This window comes from Podarcis melisellensis (assembly GCF_964234715.1).
Source record: "Podarcis melisellensis genome assembly, chromosome: 17".
Classification (NCBI taxonomy): Eukaryota; Metazoa; Chordata; class Lepidosauria; order Squamata; family Lacertidae; genus Podarcis; species Podarcis melisellensis.
This window is the reverse complement of record NC_138534.1, coordinates 15,030,723-15,046,270: the sequence shown is the minus strand read 5'-3', so window position 1 is coordinate 15,046,270 and position 15,548 is coordinate 15,030,723. Positions and strand designations below refer to the sequence as shown.

The 15,548-nt window shown below is 42.8% G+C and overlaps 1 protein-coding gene across 3 annotated transcripts in view; it reads left to right on the top strand.

The window, feature by feature from the left end:
- ADAMTSL1 (ADAMTS like 1) overlaps window positions 1-15,548 on the top strand; it is a 465,616-nt gene that overhangs the window by 340,763 nt on the left and 109,305 nt on the right. For all 3 annotated transcript variants that reach the window (XM_081893676.1, XM_081893674.1, XM_081893675.1), the window contains 4 exons: window positions 540-590; window positions 4,845-5,049; window positions 6,306-6,453; window positions 10,158-10,242. In XM_081893676.1, coding sequence (XP_081749802.1) covers window positions 540-590; window positions 4,845-5,049; window positions 6,306-6,453; window positions 10,158-10,242 — 489 coding nt within the window. The remainder of the gene's footprint in view (window positions 1-539; window positions 591-4,844; window positions 5,050-6,305; window positions 6,454-10,157; window positions 10,243-15,548) is intronic.

The following is a 15,548-nucleotide window of genomic DNA, read 5'->3' as shown; positions in this document are numbered from 1 at the left end:
CAGAATAACTCCTTGCTGTTTGTGATTTGTAAGAGTGGAGAAACTCTTCTTTTCCACGCACCAGGAATGGGGAATCTCTGGCTATCTGAGTTGTTGAATTCCAACTCCCATCAGTCCCGGCCAGCATGGCCCAGTCAGTGAGGATGGGAACTGAACTCCCAAACATTTGGAGGCTCAGAAGTTCTGTGCCCCTTCCCTACAGATACAAAACACATCATTCTCTCCCTCACTTACTCATTAACTCTGTTGAGTTCAGTTTAAGAACATAACTGTTCTGCATTTAATAAATAAATCACTTTACATTGTGGGAGCCATATTAACTAATAGGTTAAAAAAACTGGTTCATGAAATATTTTGCAAAGTGAAATGATGAGTGCCAATGTCAATTTTTGCTTGCCTCATTAGTCTTTGAAGCTAGATTTGAGTAGAATGACGTAATAATCTATTTAATGCTATTTCTCTGTATAATGTAATCATTTAGTGTTTATTTTATTGTGTGTACCTTCTACTCAGAGGGTTGGCATTATTGTTCCTAACAGTGATGGATACAAGCAGATCATGCCCTATGACCTCTACCATCCTCTTCCTCGGTATGTAAACCAGCTTCTCTATTTAACAAACATGCAGATATGTGCCTGTGGTTGATTGATACTCTTAACAGAGTGTGGTAGTGATCTGCAAACACGCTCTGGGCCTGCGGTCTTGTGTTTTGTTTTCATTGCTTCCTGCTTTTCTGTACACATGAGATACTGAAATCTGGATTTCTCGTGTCCTGGAGCTCTCGCAAAGAATGATAATCACCTATCACACAAACCAAAGAATCTTGTCACTGAAATATCCAATTGAGACTGAAATTAAAATGTCAAGCTGTTGGCCACCCTTTCTTTTCCCCGTGTGGGCACATGTTTGGCACTTTGAGAGGCAGAGTTTTAACTGGATCTTTCTCAAAATGGCAATTACAGTCTGTTGATTGAAGGCAGTTCATTTAAGGTCAAGGTTTATAGCAACAGAGAGCGTTTGTGTTCTCCAGAATTATTATTTTCACGTAATATGTTAAAAGTCAAAATACTGCCATTCAACTTGTTATATAATCAGCTATAAACAAGACCAATTAATTGAAAACAAATTCTGACATCTCTAGTTTTAACATAGCAATCCAGGTTATTACAGTTTAATTGCTAATGGGGCCAATAAAAGTCATTGTCTCAATCCATATTTCTTGACAGCATTTGGCGTTTTTGCATGACTCTATTACATTATTTCTTGCATATTCATCTTTTAAGCAACATAAATGAGTCTTAATTGCCTAGAAGCTTGTTATTTTAGAATTTCGCGACTAAGGCCTTGCTCTTTAACAATTGCCAAATTGAAGCAGAATCTATTTAATTCTGTTCGGCTTATTGATGTGACTTATGCAAGTATTTTCTTCCATGTGTTTATTCTGAGGCAACCTTGAGCCCAATTATTGAAGCATTCAGCCGATTACAAGCTTGATTGGGGAGAAACATCTGTGTGTGTTTGTGTGTCTGTAAGGCATATATTATGCTATTAAGATTAAAGTGACTGTGAAGGATGAATGGCTTGGTGGATTGTGCAGCACATAATTGCATTTCTCACTGGAATGCAAATGAATGGTAAATATAAAAAGTATGCTGCTATAGTTTTGTTCAGAAACTTAGAATGGCTGGGCTTCGGTGGGCTAAGTTGGCTGAGGGCCCCCACTTGAGACCAGCTGCCTTTTTGTTTGAGTTTACAGCTTGATTCAAACAATATACCTGGCCTCAGACAAGGTCTGCATAGTCCTGATCTCAGAAGTGCCAACTTCTCAAGAAGATTGAGGAGGCCCAATGTGATGTTCTCACATCATGTGTGTGACATCACGAGGAGCCAGGGGGAGGAGCCAAGTGCCCCATGAACATTGAGGGGACCTGGTCCCCTAAAACAAAAAAGCAACAACAATACCTTGGCCCTGTGGGAATGTTCAGGGTGGCAGGAGAGGATATATTGTTTATTGATATCCTTCCTAACTTGCGCTAGCAAGATCCTTTACTTAGCAGAGTGCATTCCCCTTTACACAGCAGAAAACTAGTTGCAAACTTGTGTGAGTTTCTTAAGACAATATGCAATTCAGTCTGGCTTGTCCAGATTGAAATGTGTTCTAATATTTTCCTGGTAAGACCCCTTGAATCCCTCCTAAAAGAACAAAGACACCACAGTCCTACTCATAAGCAATAAAAATAAAGTTTACTCATGATCAGGCAGAGCACAGTGTGATCCCTGAAGGCAGGCTTTAGGCTTAAATTTACAAACGTATAAAAACGGTTTACCCCATAAGGGAGATTCACCTAGTGATTGCAGGCTAGCAGTCCAGCAGTTCACAGGACGAAAGGAAGATGGAAAAGAAGGAGAGTGGCAACATGCCTTGGCCTTTTACCAGGTCTGGAAAGGTCTTGCCCGCCTACTAGTCACATGCAAGAAGGAGGATGCTCCAGGCCAGGAGGAACAGGAAGTTTGACTGGCTGGACCAAACATTCCCTTACATGTCCACTCTAGCAAAACAAGGAATGCTGTACTTGACTGCTCCCAGTGGATTACATCCCACAGGCCCCTAGGAGCTGGCAACTATGCCTGATCTAAATGCTAAGTTCAAAGTATAGCCCAACCACACTTTAGCCTATGCAGACCTGCCTTGCAAACTTTTATCCACAATCACTAGCATGATGCCTAGTCCCACATTTAACGGAAGAGGAAATTAACTGTGCTGTGTCTCTCCCTCCATCAGTTTGCTTCTACTGCTTCTCAGTCAACAAAGAACTTCACCCACAAAGAGTGGTCTTGCATGGGAACTGGAACTGATGTAGAGAAGGGGAGGAATTAATTTCAGTTTCCACTTAAAGGCAATCTTACCTAAAACCAACTTTCCAAAATAATAAGCAAGCCCAAACAGAGCCATTCTTTCATGGTAAGAATTCACCTGTACAACACCTTGTTCATTACCCAGGTGAGGAACAACCACATTTTGAACAGACAACCGAACCAATGAGTAAATTATGTCCTATTACAATAGCTATAATAAATGCTGGGTCCCTAAATCTGGATGCTGGACTTGGAAATAGTTTCCTTGGTTCTGTGGTTTATTCAAAAGGTGGTTATTCCTCACCTGGGTAACCAAAAAAGGTGGTGTAGAGATGAATTCTTACCACACTTTGAAATTTGCACTTCTGCAAATTTTGCAATGCAGTTCTCCAGCCACGTAATGTATACAAAAATCTTTATACTAAACTAAGCATTAAAATGCATGTATGTATGTTTAAAATAGCATATAGCAATGCACTACATTAGGGGAGAATGCATTGCAAAAATTGTATATTGGGCAAAATAGCGTATGGAATGTTGTTTATTAAAATAAATTTGTGCTAGAATGCTGGTGGCCTTTCACGAGGACTTTAAACAAGAAATCACTAACTGTTGTGGAAATCTAGAGAACTGGATTTAAGTTTGGAAAAATTAGGAGCTTGAGAGAAATTGAAATTAAAAGATTCATATATCCCTAACCAGAAGTAGGTCCTATTGAATTCGGGGAGGCTCACTTGCAGGTAAGTGGTGTTAGGACTGTAGCCTAAGTCCTTTGTTGGTTTCACATTAGCAATAGCCCTGTTCAGATAGTCGTCACGTTCGTCCACTCGGTGTGTGGACAGGGAGGTGGGACTGTGCCACAGGCCATTCCCACCAATGTTGCACATTCAATGAAATGTCTGATGAGGGAAGCCTCTGTGTTTGCAACTTTGCGTACATAGGCTCTCCATCAGCTAGGAAACCCTGTGTCATCAAAATTCACACTAGCGTGGGGACTCTGCTGCAGATGTCCTGCTCACTGCATAGATGTCAGTGCTAGTGGTTTGGGCTGTAAGCATGCCTCATGCATTGAGTGTGCATGTGCCCTTGGAAATTGCTTGAATAGCACGACGAGGTCCAGCTAATGTAGCAATTAGCAACTATATAGGCTGCTGGCCCAAATCCAGACCCAGCATTGAGGGAATGCTGTCTGTTCCTTCTTCCCACCTGCTTGCCAACACAAAAAGGATAGCTGGATGTAGTGGGAGTCGTAGCTGTATCCATAATAACTGTACTTGCCCGCTGGCTGCATGGAAGAGGTTAAAGACTGAAGGCTTATCACACTAACACCCAGGGCAGCCCTCTAATTGCTGACCATTGACTCAAAGACTTAACTGGAAACCCCTCTGCCAGGAAAGAAACTGACAAAGGTACTTTGCCTTGAGACCGTTCCCTTTCAGCTCCATCGCTGAGCACGGCACATACAATGTGGTGTAGCTGCTCTTGGTGTCTCAGGCAGAATCTAGTAGGTGCCTGTGACACACACACCACTGCCACATTCCAGACTGCAGGAACTGCATTCTCCCGGCAGTAACATCTCACCATTCGAATATTGCGGAAATGCGCTGCCCCTGAGAAATGGCGATTCAGGGAAGATGCCTAGGCGCTGATCAGTACGCTACGTTGCAATGCGTGCTTGGTTGCTTGCAACAGTTTCTCCCATTTTCAAACGTGCCCACAGACCCATAAAGGTGGGTGACCCCTGCCAAGGCATACTGAATCCACAGATTTCTTCCGTTCATGTCATGCTGTGAATTCTTTCACCAGCTAAATAATTTTGTCCTTCTTAGGCAGTCAGGGGTGAAATACTGGCTGATGTAATTGTTCCAGCAACCGACATGGTTGTGCTTTGCTGCTGCTGCTAGAGAAATGCCAATATATCGTAAGATGCATGCAGTGAGAAAGCTCGGATGCTCAGCCTTTTCCCTGACTGGCATCTTGTTTTGCAGGTGGGAAAGCACCCCGTGGACCGCCTGCTCTTCTTCTTGCGGCGGAGGCATTCAGAGCCGCACAATCTCTTGTGTGGAAGAGGACATCCAGGGGCTCGTCAGCTCTGTGGAGGAGTGGAAGTGCATGTACACTCCCAAGATGCCCATTGTCCAGCCTTGCAACATCTTCGATTGCCCCAAGTGGTTGGCTCAGGAGTGGTCTCCGGTAACCGCTTTCTTAAAATACGTATATATTATATTGCAGCATTGCTTATTAGCCCTCTCAGTTCTAGTGTGTGTGTGTGTGTGTGTGTGTAATTTTATTAGTTTTTTAACATATCATTTTCAACAGTAATTAAACATACTTTTACATCTTATTCAATTTTTTTGACTTCCATCAATCCTGTCTGAAAATTTTCCAATCTAATCTCTTAGTATGCATTTCTTATTTTCCCTATTTCATTTCAGACTCATAACCAACTCTATCTTTTTCTACTTTGTAACACTTCGTATAGTTCTCCTTACAAAACGTCTTGTAGTCCTACTAGCATAATTTGTTAATTACAGTTGCTCTTCAAATAGTTCATATACTTCTTCCAATCTTCTGTAAATGTCTGGTCCCTCATGTTTCAAATCCTTCCTGTCATTTTGTCCAATTCTGCATAGCCCATTAATTTCATCTGCCATTCTTCTTTCGTCGAGCCCTCTCAGTTCTATAAAGCTCTGAGATGCATTTCATGAATGTGCTCAACAAGGAATGAGCAAGGATATGAACAATCCAAACCATCATATTCTCTTGTTCCTTCTTCTTCACTCAGAATGCCAGTCACACACAAAGCACATGTTGGGAACAATAAACCATTGCTTGTGGCCAGTGACATAGCATGGGTTGCCAGTGTCCGAGGTCACGAGGCGTGGGGTGGGAGGGAGAAAAATGGATAGAGTATGCATGCACATTCAACTGCCTAATGGTGTCCACATCACCCAGCAGATCATAGCCGTAGAGATAAGAAAAGAAGTCATTCCATTGTCTGGAGAGGTCACTTGCTGGTTTGCATGGAGAAGCTGTTTTCAGTGGAGCCCAGCAATGGAAGCATGCAGCTGTATTGAGGCAGCACCAGGTGCTGAATTTTTGCACCTCTAACAATTTTGCGCCCAGAGCAATCACCTCTGTGGGGCCCCCATGCAACGCCACCGTTAACGGCTAATTGGGATTAAGCAGCATGCTAGCGTATTCTGCCCTGTTGCTCTTGCCCAGGTATGAGCGGAAGAAATAAGCTGCATGTACATGGTTTGTTGTTATGTATAAACCTGAGTTGTGGTTTGCTTCTTCCTGACAAACCATGATCAGAAAGCCAGAATGGGTGGATGGTGTTGTTCTGGTTTGGATTGCTAATTGTCCATATGGGCAAGCAGGGTTAGAAAAGGAAGGCGGAGTCTGGCTATTCAGGAATATACTTTTTTCATTGTTTTTCCTTTCAGTGCACAGTGACATGTGGTCAAGGCCTAAGATACCGGGTGGTTCTGTGCATTGATCACAGAGGGATGCATACCGGTGGCTGCACTGCTAAAACAAAGCCTCACATCAAAGAAGAATGCATCGTCCCCACTCCTTGCTACAAGCCCAAAGGTAAAACACAGGACAGAAGAATCCTTGCCTGCTTTTCTCTCTCCCTCCCTCTAAATACATGTACTCCCCATCACCCGAGTGGCAGGACATTTCCACCAGTAAGTCGGATGTCTGAGAGGTGATGCCTTAGGTTTAATTTTAGCCAATACAGTGGAGTAGGAGAGCTGGGGGGGTTGGGATTCACATCTGGCAACCAATGCACCGCTTGGGTTTCACATAGTACATAGGTAAAAGGTAAGGTAAAGGTAAAGGACCCCTGGACAATTACATCCAGTCAAAGGCGACTATAGGGTTGCAGCGCTCATCTCGCTTTCAGGCCAAGGGAGCCAGCGTTTGTCCACAGACAGCTTTTCGGGTGACTAAACCGCTTCTAGTGCAGTGGAACACCATGATGGAAACCAGAGCGCATGGAAATGCTGCTTACCTTCCCGCTGCAGTGGTACCTATTTATCTACTCGCACTGGTAGCTTTTGAACTGCTAGGTTGGCAGGAGCTGGGACAGAGCAACGGGAGCTCACCCCGTCGTGGGGGTTTGAACTGCCGACCTTCTGATCGGCAAGCCCTAGGCTCAGTGATTGATACCACAGCGCCACCCGTGTCCCAGTACATGGGTAGACGAGTCTAAAAAGCCCAGGACACAAATTTTCACATCCCTCTAGCAGCTATAGTGGCTTATTTACCAGAAGTAGTATTTAGCATTAACTCTGAAAGTGTGTATATTGTGTTCTGACTGCACTTAGCTTCCTAAGGGTCTGAGATGATATCGTATCATGTCATCTCCAAACAAGCTGCAAACGCCATGATAATTGTATTGTGTCAGACCAAAGTTAAGATCAGCTCAACAGCTTGCAAAGTCAGCAAGTTTGCTTTGTTTTATTTATTATAACATTGTTATTGTGTTTTTACACCCTGCTTCTGGGATTGGCTGCCTCAGATGCTAAAGTCGAATCACGGAGTTGGAAAGGACAGCAGAATGCCTTGGGCTGGCCTTGAGGATTTGTAAATAGAATGTGACTTAATATGTCTCTTTCCCTCTTACCCACCAAGGCATATACACACCATATTTTACAGGCATCACGCAGGCATCTGTACAGGAAAGCACCATCTGTGGGGGTTTTTTGTTTTTGTTTTACAAGGCTGTACAGTTTTTTAAAAGGGTGAAAGAAAAGCAGTAAGGCCTGACTTTCCATTACCATAAAAATAAGTATACGGTGTATAAACAGAAATATCTCTTTACATATTAGAGTTAATGAACATGGTAAAATACAGATTAAGCTAAGAGCTGCATTTCCACATATATAACATCAAGTGGTACCACTAAATATATCTGAGTAGAAATTTGGCAAGTAACGGGGAGGAATCTGGGCATAATAACTTCATTATCCTCTTCCTCTTGTCCTCATGCCCATAAATCTACTCCAGGAAAATTCATCACAGGAGATGTGAAATAGGATTACAGGTTATAGTCACTGTGTGTTGCCAGAATTGCAATGGATAGTTCAATCAATGTGAAAGACTGTATGAAAAATGTTGAATGCACAATCTATTGGGGAGTTTGGGGGGGGGTGTTGTTGCTGTTGGGTTTTTTGCATCTTTATTTTAAAGCTTGTTGTGTGAAAGTCGTTCAGCCTGATTGTGCATTTTTAAACGTTTTATTTACAGTTTATTACTACTTTGCCATGTTGTAGCTATGCATATTTTCATGTTGTAAGTCACCTTGAGCATGATTTGAACTGTGGGGAGGAAGCATGGAATAAAAGTATGTATGTATGTATGTATGTATGTATGTATGTATGTATTAATTTCCTGTTCTGCTCTGCGGCAGTCTTCTGTGCCTGGAAGAAAACCTGGAGCCCTAAACAGCAGGGAATGCCCTTATTGAATGCTTAGGCTGGGTATACGTCCCTATAGTAGATCCATCATCAAAAGATTTCATCTAAATTTTGTGTCTTGCAGCATCTAAAGCTTCACCCGCCCAGTCCATACACAAGCAGAAAGGGGAGGGTTAATAGAGTTCACTCCAGATTGCATTCCCTGCATATGTTAAATTCCACTTTTGAAGTTCTCTCAACCTTCAAGAGTAGGTTTTTTTGGGGAAGTGCAATGAGCTATTGGTGGGAGGTTCAGAAAAGCCGTGTTCCATATGGACCCAGGGCTCTTAATTCTAGGATTAAACACAAAACAGATTGGGCTTACTCAGAAACAACTGCATGTGTCGAATTGCCAGAATTGGAGACTCTAATCAGAGCAACGTTGCTCATAAGTAGCAACTATCTACAGCGGGTGTTTTCTAGCTAGTTTGAATATGAGAACTGTAAACTGTGGTTCAAGTGGTTTTGAAAGGAAAAAGGGCCCATGGAGGGTTGTTTCTGGGTCATGAATTTCAGGGAGGAAATGGTCATGTAGGCGGATCACATATTTCCATCAGCCTGCTGTAGTCAGAAAGCTTGGGAGCAAGCTGTAGCATCCAGCAATCTCCGCAGAGATCAGTAGGTCCCTGGGGATGGTTTTCTGTTCCTTCAGGGTGAAGTCACCCATTTGTCATGGGCTCAGGTCCTCAGGTCTAGCCTTGAAGGGCCATTGCAAGTCTGGTTTGCTCCAGTTTACTCTAGCCAAATCCAGATTTATGTTCCCAAGGGAGTATATTTTGGCTCCTAAAGTGAGTATTTTATTAGATACTTCTAATGTATATTTTTGGTACTGATTTTGGAGGGGAAGGGAGAGGTCGGGATACGGAGCAGCGCTGTTTTGTATCAAAAATGACAGTGAAAGTATTCAGCTCATTCTTCAAATTCACATAGTTGATGAACTGATAAGCTCAAACTGGAAAGGGCATCACTGAACTATTTTTGCATTTGCCTGTTTCTTCAACTATCACTCATCACATCTGGATTTTCTTGAATGTCATAATAATCCATCAGTGTGGAGTTTTGTGTGTGTGTGTGTGTATTCAGTGAGGATGCAATGGGTATAACTACACACACATCTTTGACTAAGCAATGCAGGAATCTTCAGATCTGTTAACATGAACTTGGGGCTATAAGGCACATTAAAAGGAGCAAGGGAAAATGTGTGCACCTATGTATTTTCACTTCCTGCCACTGCTTACAAGTGAAAACAAAACCTCATGTCTCCCACAGGGGGAGATCCATGACTTCTGCGTCATGAAGTTCACACATCCCTCTGGCAGAAATGTGCAGAGCAGAGAGAGAGAGAGAGCTATTGCAGACGTAATACTAAACCAATGTTTAGTGTAATGAAACTGAGCTTCAGGCTCCAGCCCATTGGTCTCCTCCAATACGTCTGCAAGAAGGAGTTTGGAAACTTCAGCTTGCATTTTAGATCAGCTGCATCTTAACCATAGTTCAGATTAACCAGAGTTTAGGATTTGGGTGACACACTAAACCAGGGTGGCTATCCTGTGACTCTCCAGATGTTGTTCACCTCCTGTCACATCCCTATTGACCATGCTGTCTGAGAATGATAGGAGCTGCAGTTTTGCATTGTTTGCAAATGAGGCTTACTGCACCCTGTCCCCAGAGACAGAATGTGCTCTTCACAAACACTGTGGTCATAGTGACTAGTGTCTTGCTAGTATGAAATCAATGCAGCACACACAGAAAATTGGTGGATTGGTTTACAAAAAAAAATGTGCATGATATTACAGCGGCATATTTCCTATTTACCTGTAATTATTCCCGCAGAAAAACTTCCTGTTGAAGCTAAATTGCCATGGTACAAGCAAGCCCAGGAATTGGAAGAAGGAGCAATAGTATCAGAAGAACCAACGTGAGTATGGCTTTCTGAAACTGGGATGAGGTCAGGAGTGATCAGTGCTTTGAAACTGTATTTTACTTTAAGACTATGTGTGGTGCATTTTGTTACATTCCGGAATGGAGTTAAACCCCATTGAAGTTAGGATATTTTCCATACCCCATAATCCTGCCCTTAACTTGAAAGTCTTCCTGGCTGATTTGTGTCTTCTTGCAAGGAGTTAAACCACAATTAACATGATGTAGCTCTAACAACCGAGTAAGTTGATTCACAGAGGGCTTATTTTTATGACCCTCTAAGCTTGTAGCAGCTGAGGTTTTTAATCAAGTTGTGCTGATTTTCACTCATAGCCGAAGTGGTTTTGTGCATGCTGATTGAGTTTATTTATTTTGGTTCGTGTAAACTGGTGAATAAGAGCTGACTCAAACTCTCCGTTGCGGAAGCAGTGCAAAACCTCTCGCATAACTGTACAGTTCAGGCTTCGCATGAGTTTGAAAGCACACACAAACATCAAAACTTGCCGCTTCCAGCCTGTGCTAGCTCAGAGCCAGCCTAGATATCACATTCATCACAGAAATGCCATGTTTACAGCAATTCATCTTGTGAACTCTGGCCATCGGATCTGAGATTTCCACACACCCTGCACTCCCAAGGTTCATGGGGTCCTTTTACCAAGTAAATTTTCATTTCAGAAAATGTCTCTCACTTAAACATTTAGAGCAGCCTTTCTCAACCTGTGGGTCCGCAGATGTTGTTGGACTACAACTCCCATCACCCCTAGCTAGCAAAGCCAGAGCTCAGGGATGATGGGAGTTGTAGTCCAACAACATCTGGAGACCCACATGTTGAGAACCACTGATTTAGAGGTTCCCACCTTGAAATATGACATTTTACATAACATATTTTTCCGTGTATAACACGCCCCGTGTATAAGACGCCCCCTATTTTGGGGGACTATGTTTTCAGAAAATGGGGGAAAATGGCCCAGAGTTGTTGAGCTTTTTGGGGGGGGGATGCTGAAAATCACTCACCCGACTCACAAACACCAGTAATCACCCGCCCAATTGTCACAGAAGAAGCCAATTCAAAACAATTCAAATTGTCGCAGCCACCAATCACCCACCCAGTCACCAGTGACAAGCTGTTGTTCACAGCCAAAACAAATCGCCCGTCTCCTCTCTGCACTATCTGTGTATAAGACGAACCCCGATTTTTAACATTATTTTTGTATTTAAAAAAACAGCCCTCATGGAAAAGTACGGTAATCAAGCATTAAAAACTAAAGAATGTTATTGATTCGCCAAGCTAAAATATTACAATTTACCCAGGGTGGGGTGGAGATTAAAGAACAAGCCCTGTAAGACTTTCTCATAAGGTCCCCTTCTATTCCTACTGTATTGAAATGGGAAGTGGTTTTTCACGGGATGCTGATAAATGCCAAATTAGATGTGAAGTATATTTTTTCATGCGAAAGGCTGGGCTGGATGAATCCTAAACTGGAATTAAGATTGCCGGAAGAACCTCAGATATGCACATGACACAACCTTGATGGCAGAAATTGAAGAGGAATTAAAGAACCTATTAATGAGGGTGAAAGAGGAGAGTGCAAAATATGGTCTGAAGCTCAACATCAAAAAAACGAAGATCATGGCCACTGGGCCCATCACCTCCTGGCAAATAGAAGGGGAAGAAATGGAGGCAGTGAGAGATTTCACTTTCTTGGGCTCCATGATCACTGCAGATGGTGACAGCAGTCACAAAATTAAAAGACACCTGCTTCTTGGGAGAAAAGTGATGGAAAACCTAGACAGCATCTTAAAAAGCAGAGACATCACCTTGCCAACAAAGGTCCATATAGTAGTTAAAGCTATGGTTTTCCCAGTAGTGATGTATGGAAGTGAGAGCTGGACCATAAAGAAGGCTGATCACTGAAGAATTGATGCTTTTGAATTATGGTCTGGAGGTGACTCTTGAGAGTCCCATGGACTGCAAGAAGATCAAACCTATCCATTCTGAAGGAAATCAGCCCTGAGTGCTCACTGGAAGGACAGATCCTGAAGCTGAGGCTCCAATACTTTGGCCACCTCATGAGAAGAGAAGACTCCCTGGAAAAGACCCTGATGTTGGGAAAGATTGAGGGTACAAGGAGAAGGGGACGACAGAGGACGAGATGGTTGGACAGTGTTCTCGAAGCTACCAGCATATGTTTGACCAAACTGCAGGAGGCAGTGGATGACAGGAGCTAAATGGCGTCACGCAGAGTCGGACACGACTAAACAACAACATACTTTTTCTTTGTTTAAAAGCAGCCACAGGGGAGAAGGACCACCTAAGCATTTTCCTCGATGCTACTCTTTCAGCCACTATCACCTTTTCTGAAAACTGCTGCTACTGTGAAAGGGACACGGCCGGCCCTAATATTAGGCAGAGTAAGGCAACTGACTCTGTTGCCACTTCTCCCTCCTGTGGCCCCTAATCTGGACAGCTGTCCCAGATGTGGCACAGGATTCTACTCCTATCATCAACATTGAAGTAAAATTCAGACATCAGCCCAGTTGGGTTCTGAACATTGAATTAGGATGGAGTGCCATCTTCTCCTTTGCCTCAGGCGGCCAAATGTCTTGAACCAGCCCTGGGATTGGGGGAAAAATTAACGTCTTCCTCATGGTGTCAGAAAGGCAGCAGGATTTGTGCAAGCTGCTTCAGTTGTTTTTTAGACTCTGAACCTTTCACATTCCAAAACACATTTAGCTGAAACATATCTAACCTTCCTGGAGACAATTTTTGGTTTTGATTGATGTTAGAGCAATATTTTCATCTCATAAAATTTGTCTTTGAGATAGTAAAGCTGCCATGCTGGCATGGCTGACCTGAAATCGCGCAAATTTTAATTGAAGCCATGGGGAAACAGTGAGGAAATGTACAATATTATACTCAAGATCATAGTTATGTTTATATTTATATGTATCATATGTAAATATATATTTGTCAGCTGTTACGTGTTATGATGAAGTTATACTTCAGAGCTATTATATATTTCATATGTGCCTTTTGTTCATGTATAGCCAAGTGCCAGATACATGTTTGAATCTGTTTTTATTTATTTTAATTTGGAAGCCCAGTTTTTGGATTTCTGCAGTTTTCTGTCTACTAGTAAACCACTTTTCTAAATACGTATTTAACAAACCATAATTACCCTTCAGTTGTATAATGGGAACTGGGCAGTGTCGGGGTGCATGTGTGTCAAACAAGGATCACGTTGCTTACACTGGAAAGGGATGATTTGAATCATAGCCCATATTTCTGCTGCAGAGCACTAAAAAAATAAGCTAGAAGAAGCCACAACTCCAGAAGAAGTCATGATCACGGACTTATTGACAAAAGTCTGGATCTGAATGTTGAGAATCAATGTTGGCGTTGCTTCGCGAGGGGAAGAAAAACCTCCCCCAATGCTTGGTGTTGAATAGTTATTGCATTCTTATAAAAACGACAGCACAACAGATTTCTGAATAGTGGTTCAAATGGATTTTTGTAAGGATTCTGGGATAAGGTACAACAGAAAATATGGAATATAATTATAAAGTATTTTGGACAAACGGCAAAGACCATGATTGAAGGAATTATATACAGCCTTGAATGGGGGTGGGGGGGAATGAAAGGAATCCCAAGAACTTAAGCAGAGATTTTATTTGTATTTATCAGCACCTTTTTATTCAGCAGATCTGTTTGCTTTACAGAGTTGTTTCCCCAGCTGTAAAATGGAGAAACAGCTCTGTAAAATAGCATTACAATGTTTGGGTGGATTAAGGTTTCTTTGATAGAAAACGAGATATTTGTTATCTTTCATTCTTTCTTTGGTCTGTGGCGAAATGCTTTCTTCACAATCACTACCCCACTGAAGGGGGTGAACTGAGGGGAGCATTTCGTCAATTTTGAGGGTGGGGTCAAAAATATTCAAAATGGTTCCAGTTGTGTATTTATCCTAGGTAGGTTATATAGTGTGGCATGTAGCAGCAGTGGTTTTCTATTTCCTTCCGCTGTCCTTGTGTGGTTGTAAGGAGCATTGGTGTACAGTGGGGGGGCCACAGGGGCAGTTGCCCCAGGTGCAAAATTGTTAGGGGCAGAAAATTTCAACACCTGGTGCTGCCTCAGTACAGCTGTGCACTTTCATTGCTGGGCTCTATTGAAATATTATTATTACTAGTATTAGTATTAGTATTAATTTATATGCCACTCTGGGCAACTCCCATCAAAGTATTAAAAGCACAATAAAATAGAAGGGGAAGAAATGGAGGCAGTGAGAGATTTTACTTTCTTGGGCTCCATGATCACTGCAGATGGTGATAGCAGCCACGAAATTAAAAGACGCCTGGTTCTTGGGAGAAAAACAATGACAAACCTAGATAGCATCCTAAAAAGTAGAGACATCACCTTGCCAACAAAGGTCCGTATGGTTAAAGCTATGGTTTTCCCAGTAGTGATGTATGGAAGTGAGAGCTGCACCATAAAGAAGGCTGATCGCCGAATAAATGATGCTTTTGAATTATGGTGCTGGAGGAGACTCTTGAGAGTCTCATGGACTGCAAGAAGATCAAACCTATCCATTCTGAAGGAAATCAGCCCTGAGTGCTCACTGGAAGGACAAATCCTGAAGCTGAGGCTCCAAGGCTTTGGCCACCTCATGAGAAGAGAAGACTCCCTGGAAAAGACCCTGATGTTGGGAAAGATGGAGGGCTCAAGGAGAAGGGGACGACAGAGGATGAGATGGTTGGACAGTGTTCTCAAAGCTACTAACATGAGTTTGACCAAACTGCGGGAGGCAGTGGAAGACAGGAGTGCCTGGTGTGCTCTGGTCCATGGGGTCACAAAGAGTCGGACACGACTAAACGACTAAACAACAACAATCTCCAGTTATGGACAGGATCCATTCTGGAACTCTGGTCGGATCCCGAGGTTTCCGCAACCGGAGGTGTCTGTTCTGTGCATGTGCATCATGGTGGAGTGCTTCTGCGCATGCGTATGGCGTGGAAGAGCACTTCTACGCATGTGTGTGCATCAAAACCTGGAAAAATACTTCCAGGTTTGCTGTGTGTGTATCCCGAAGGATACATAACCAGAGGTGCACGTAAGTAGAGGTACCACTGTATCGGAAACTTCCTTGAACATAGCTTCTCCATGCGAAGCAGGAAGTGACCTCTCCAGGCAACAGAACAACTCCTCTTTTCCTATCTTCAACCGCAATCTCCTGGGTGATGTGGACACCGTTACGCAGCTGAATGTGCATGCGTATTCCCCCTGTTTCCCTCCATTCCACAAATCCC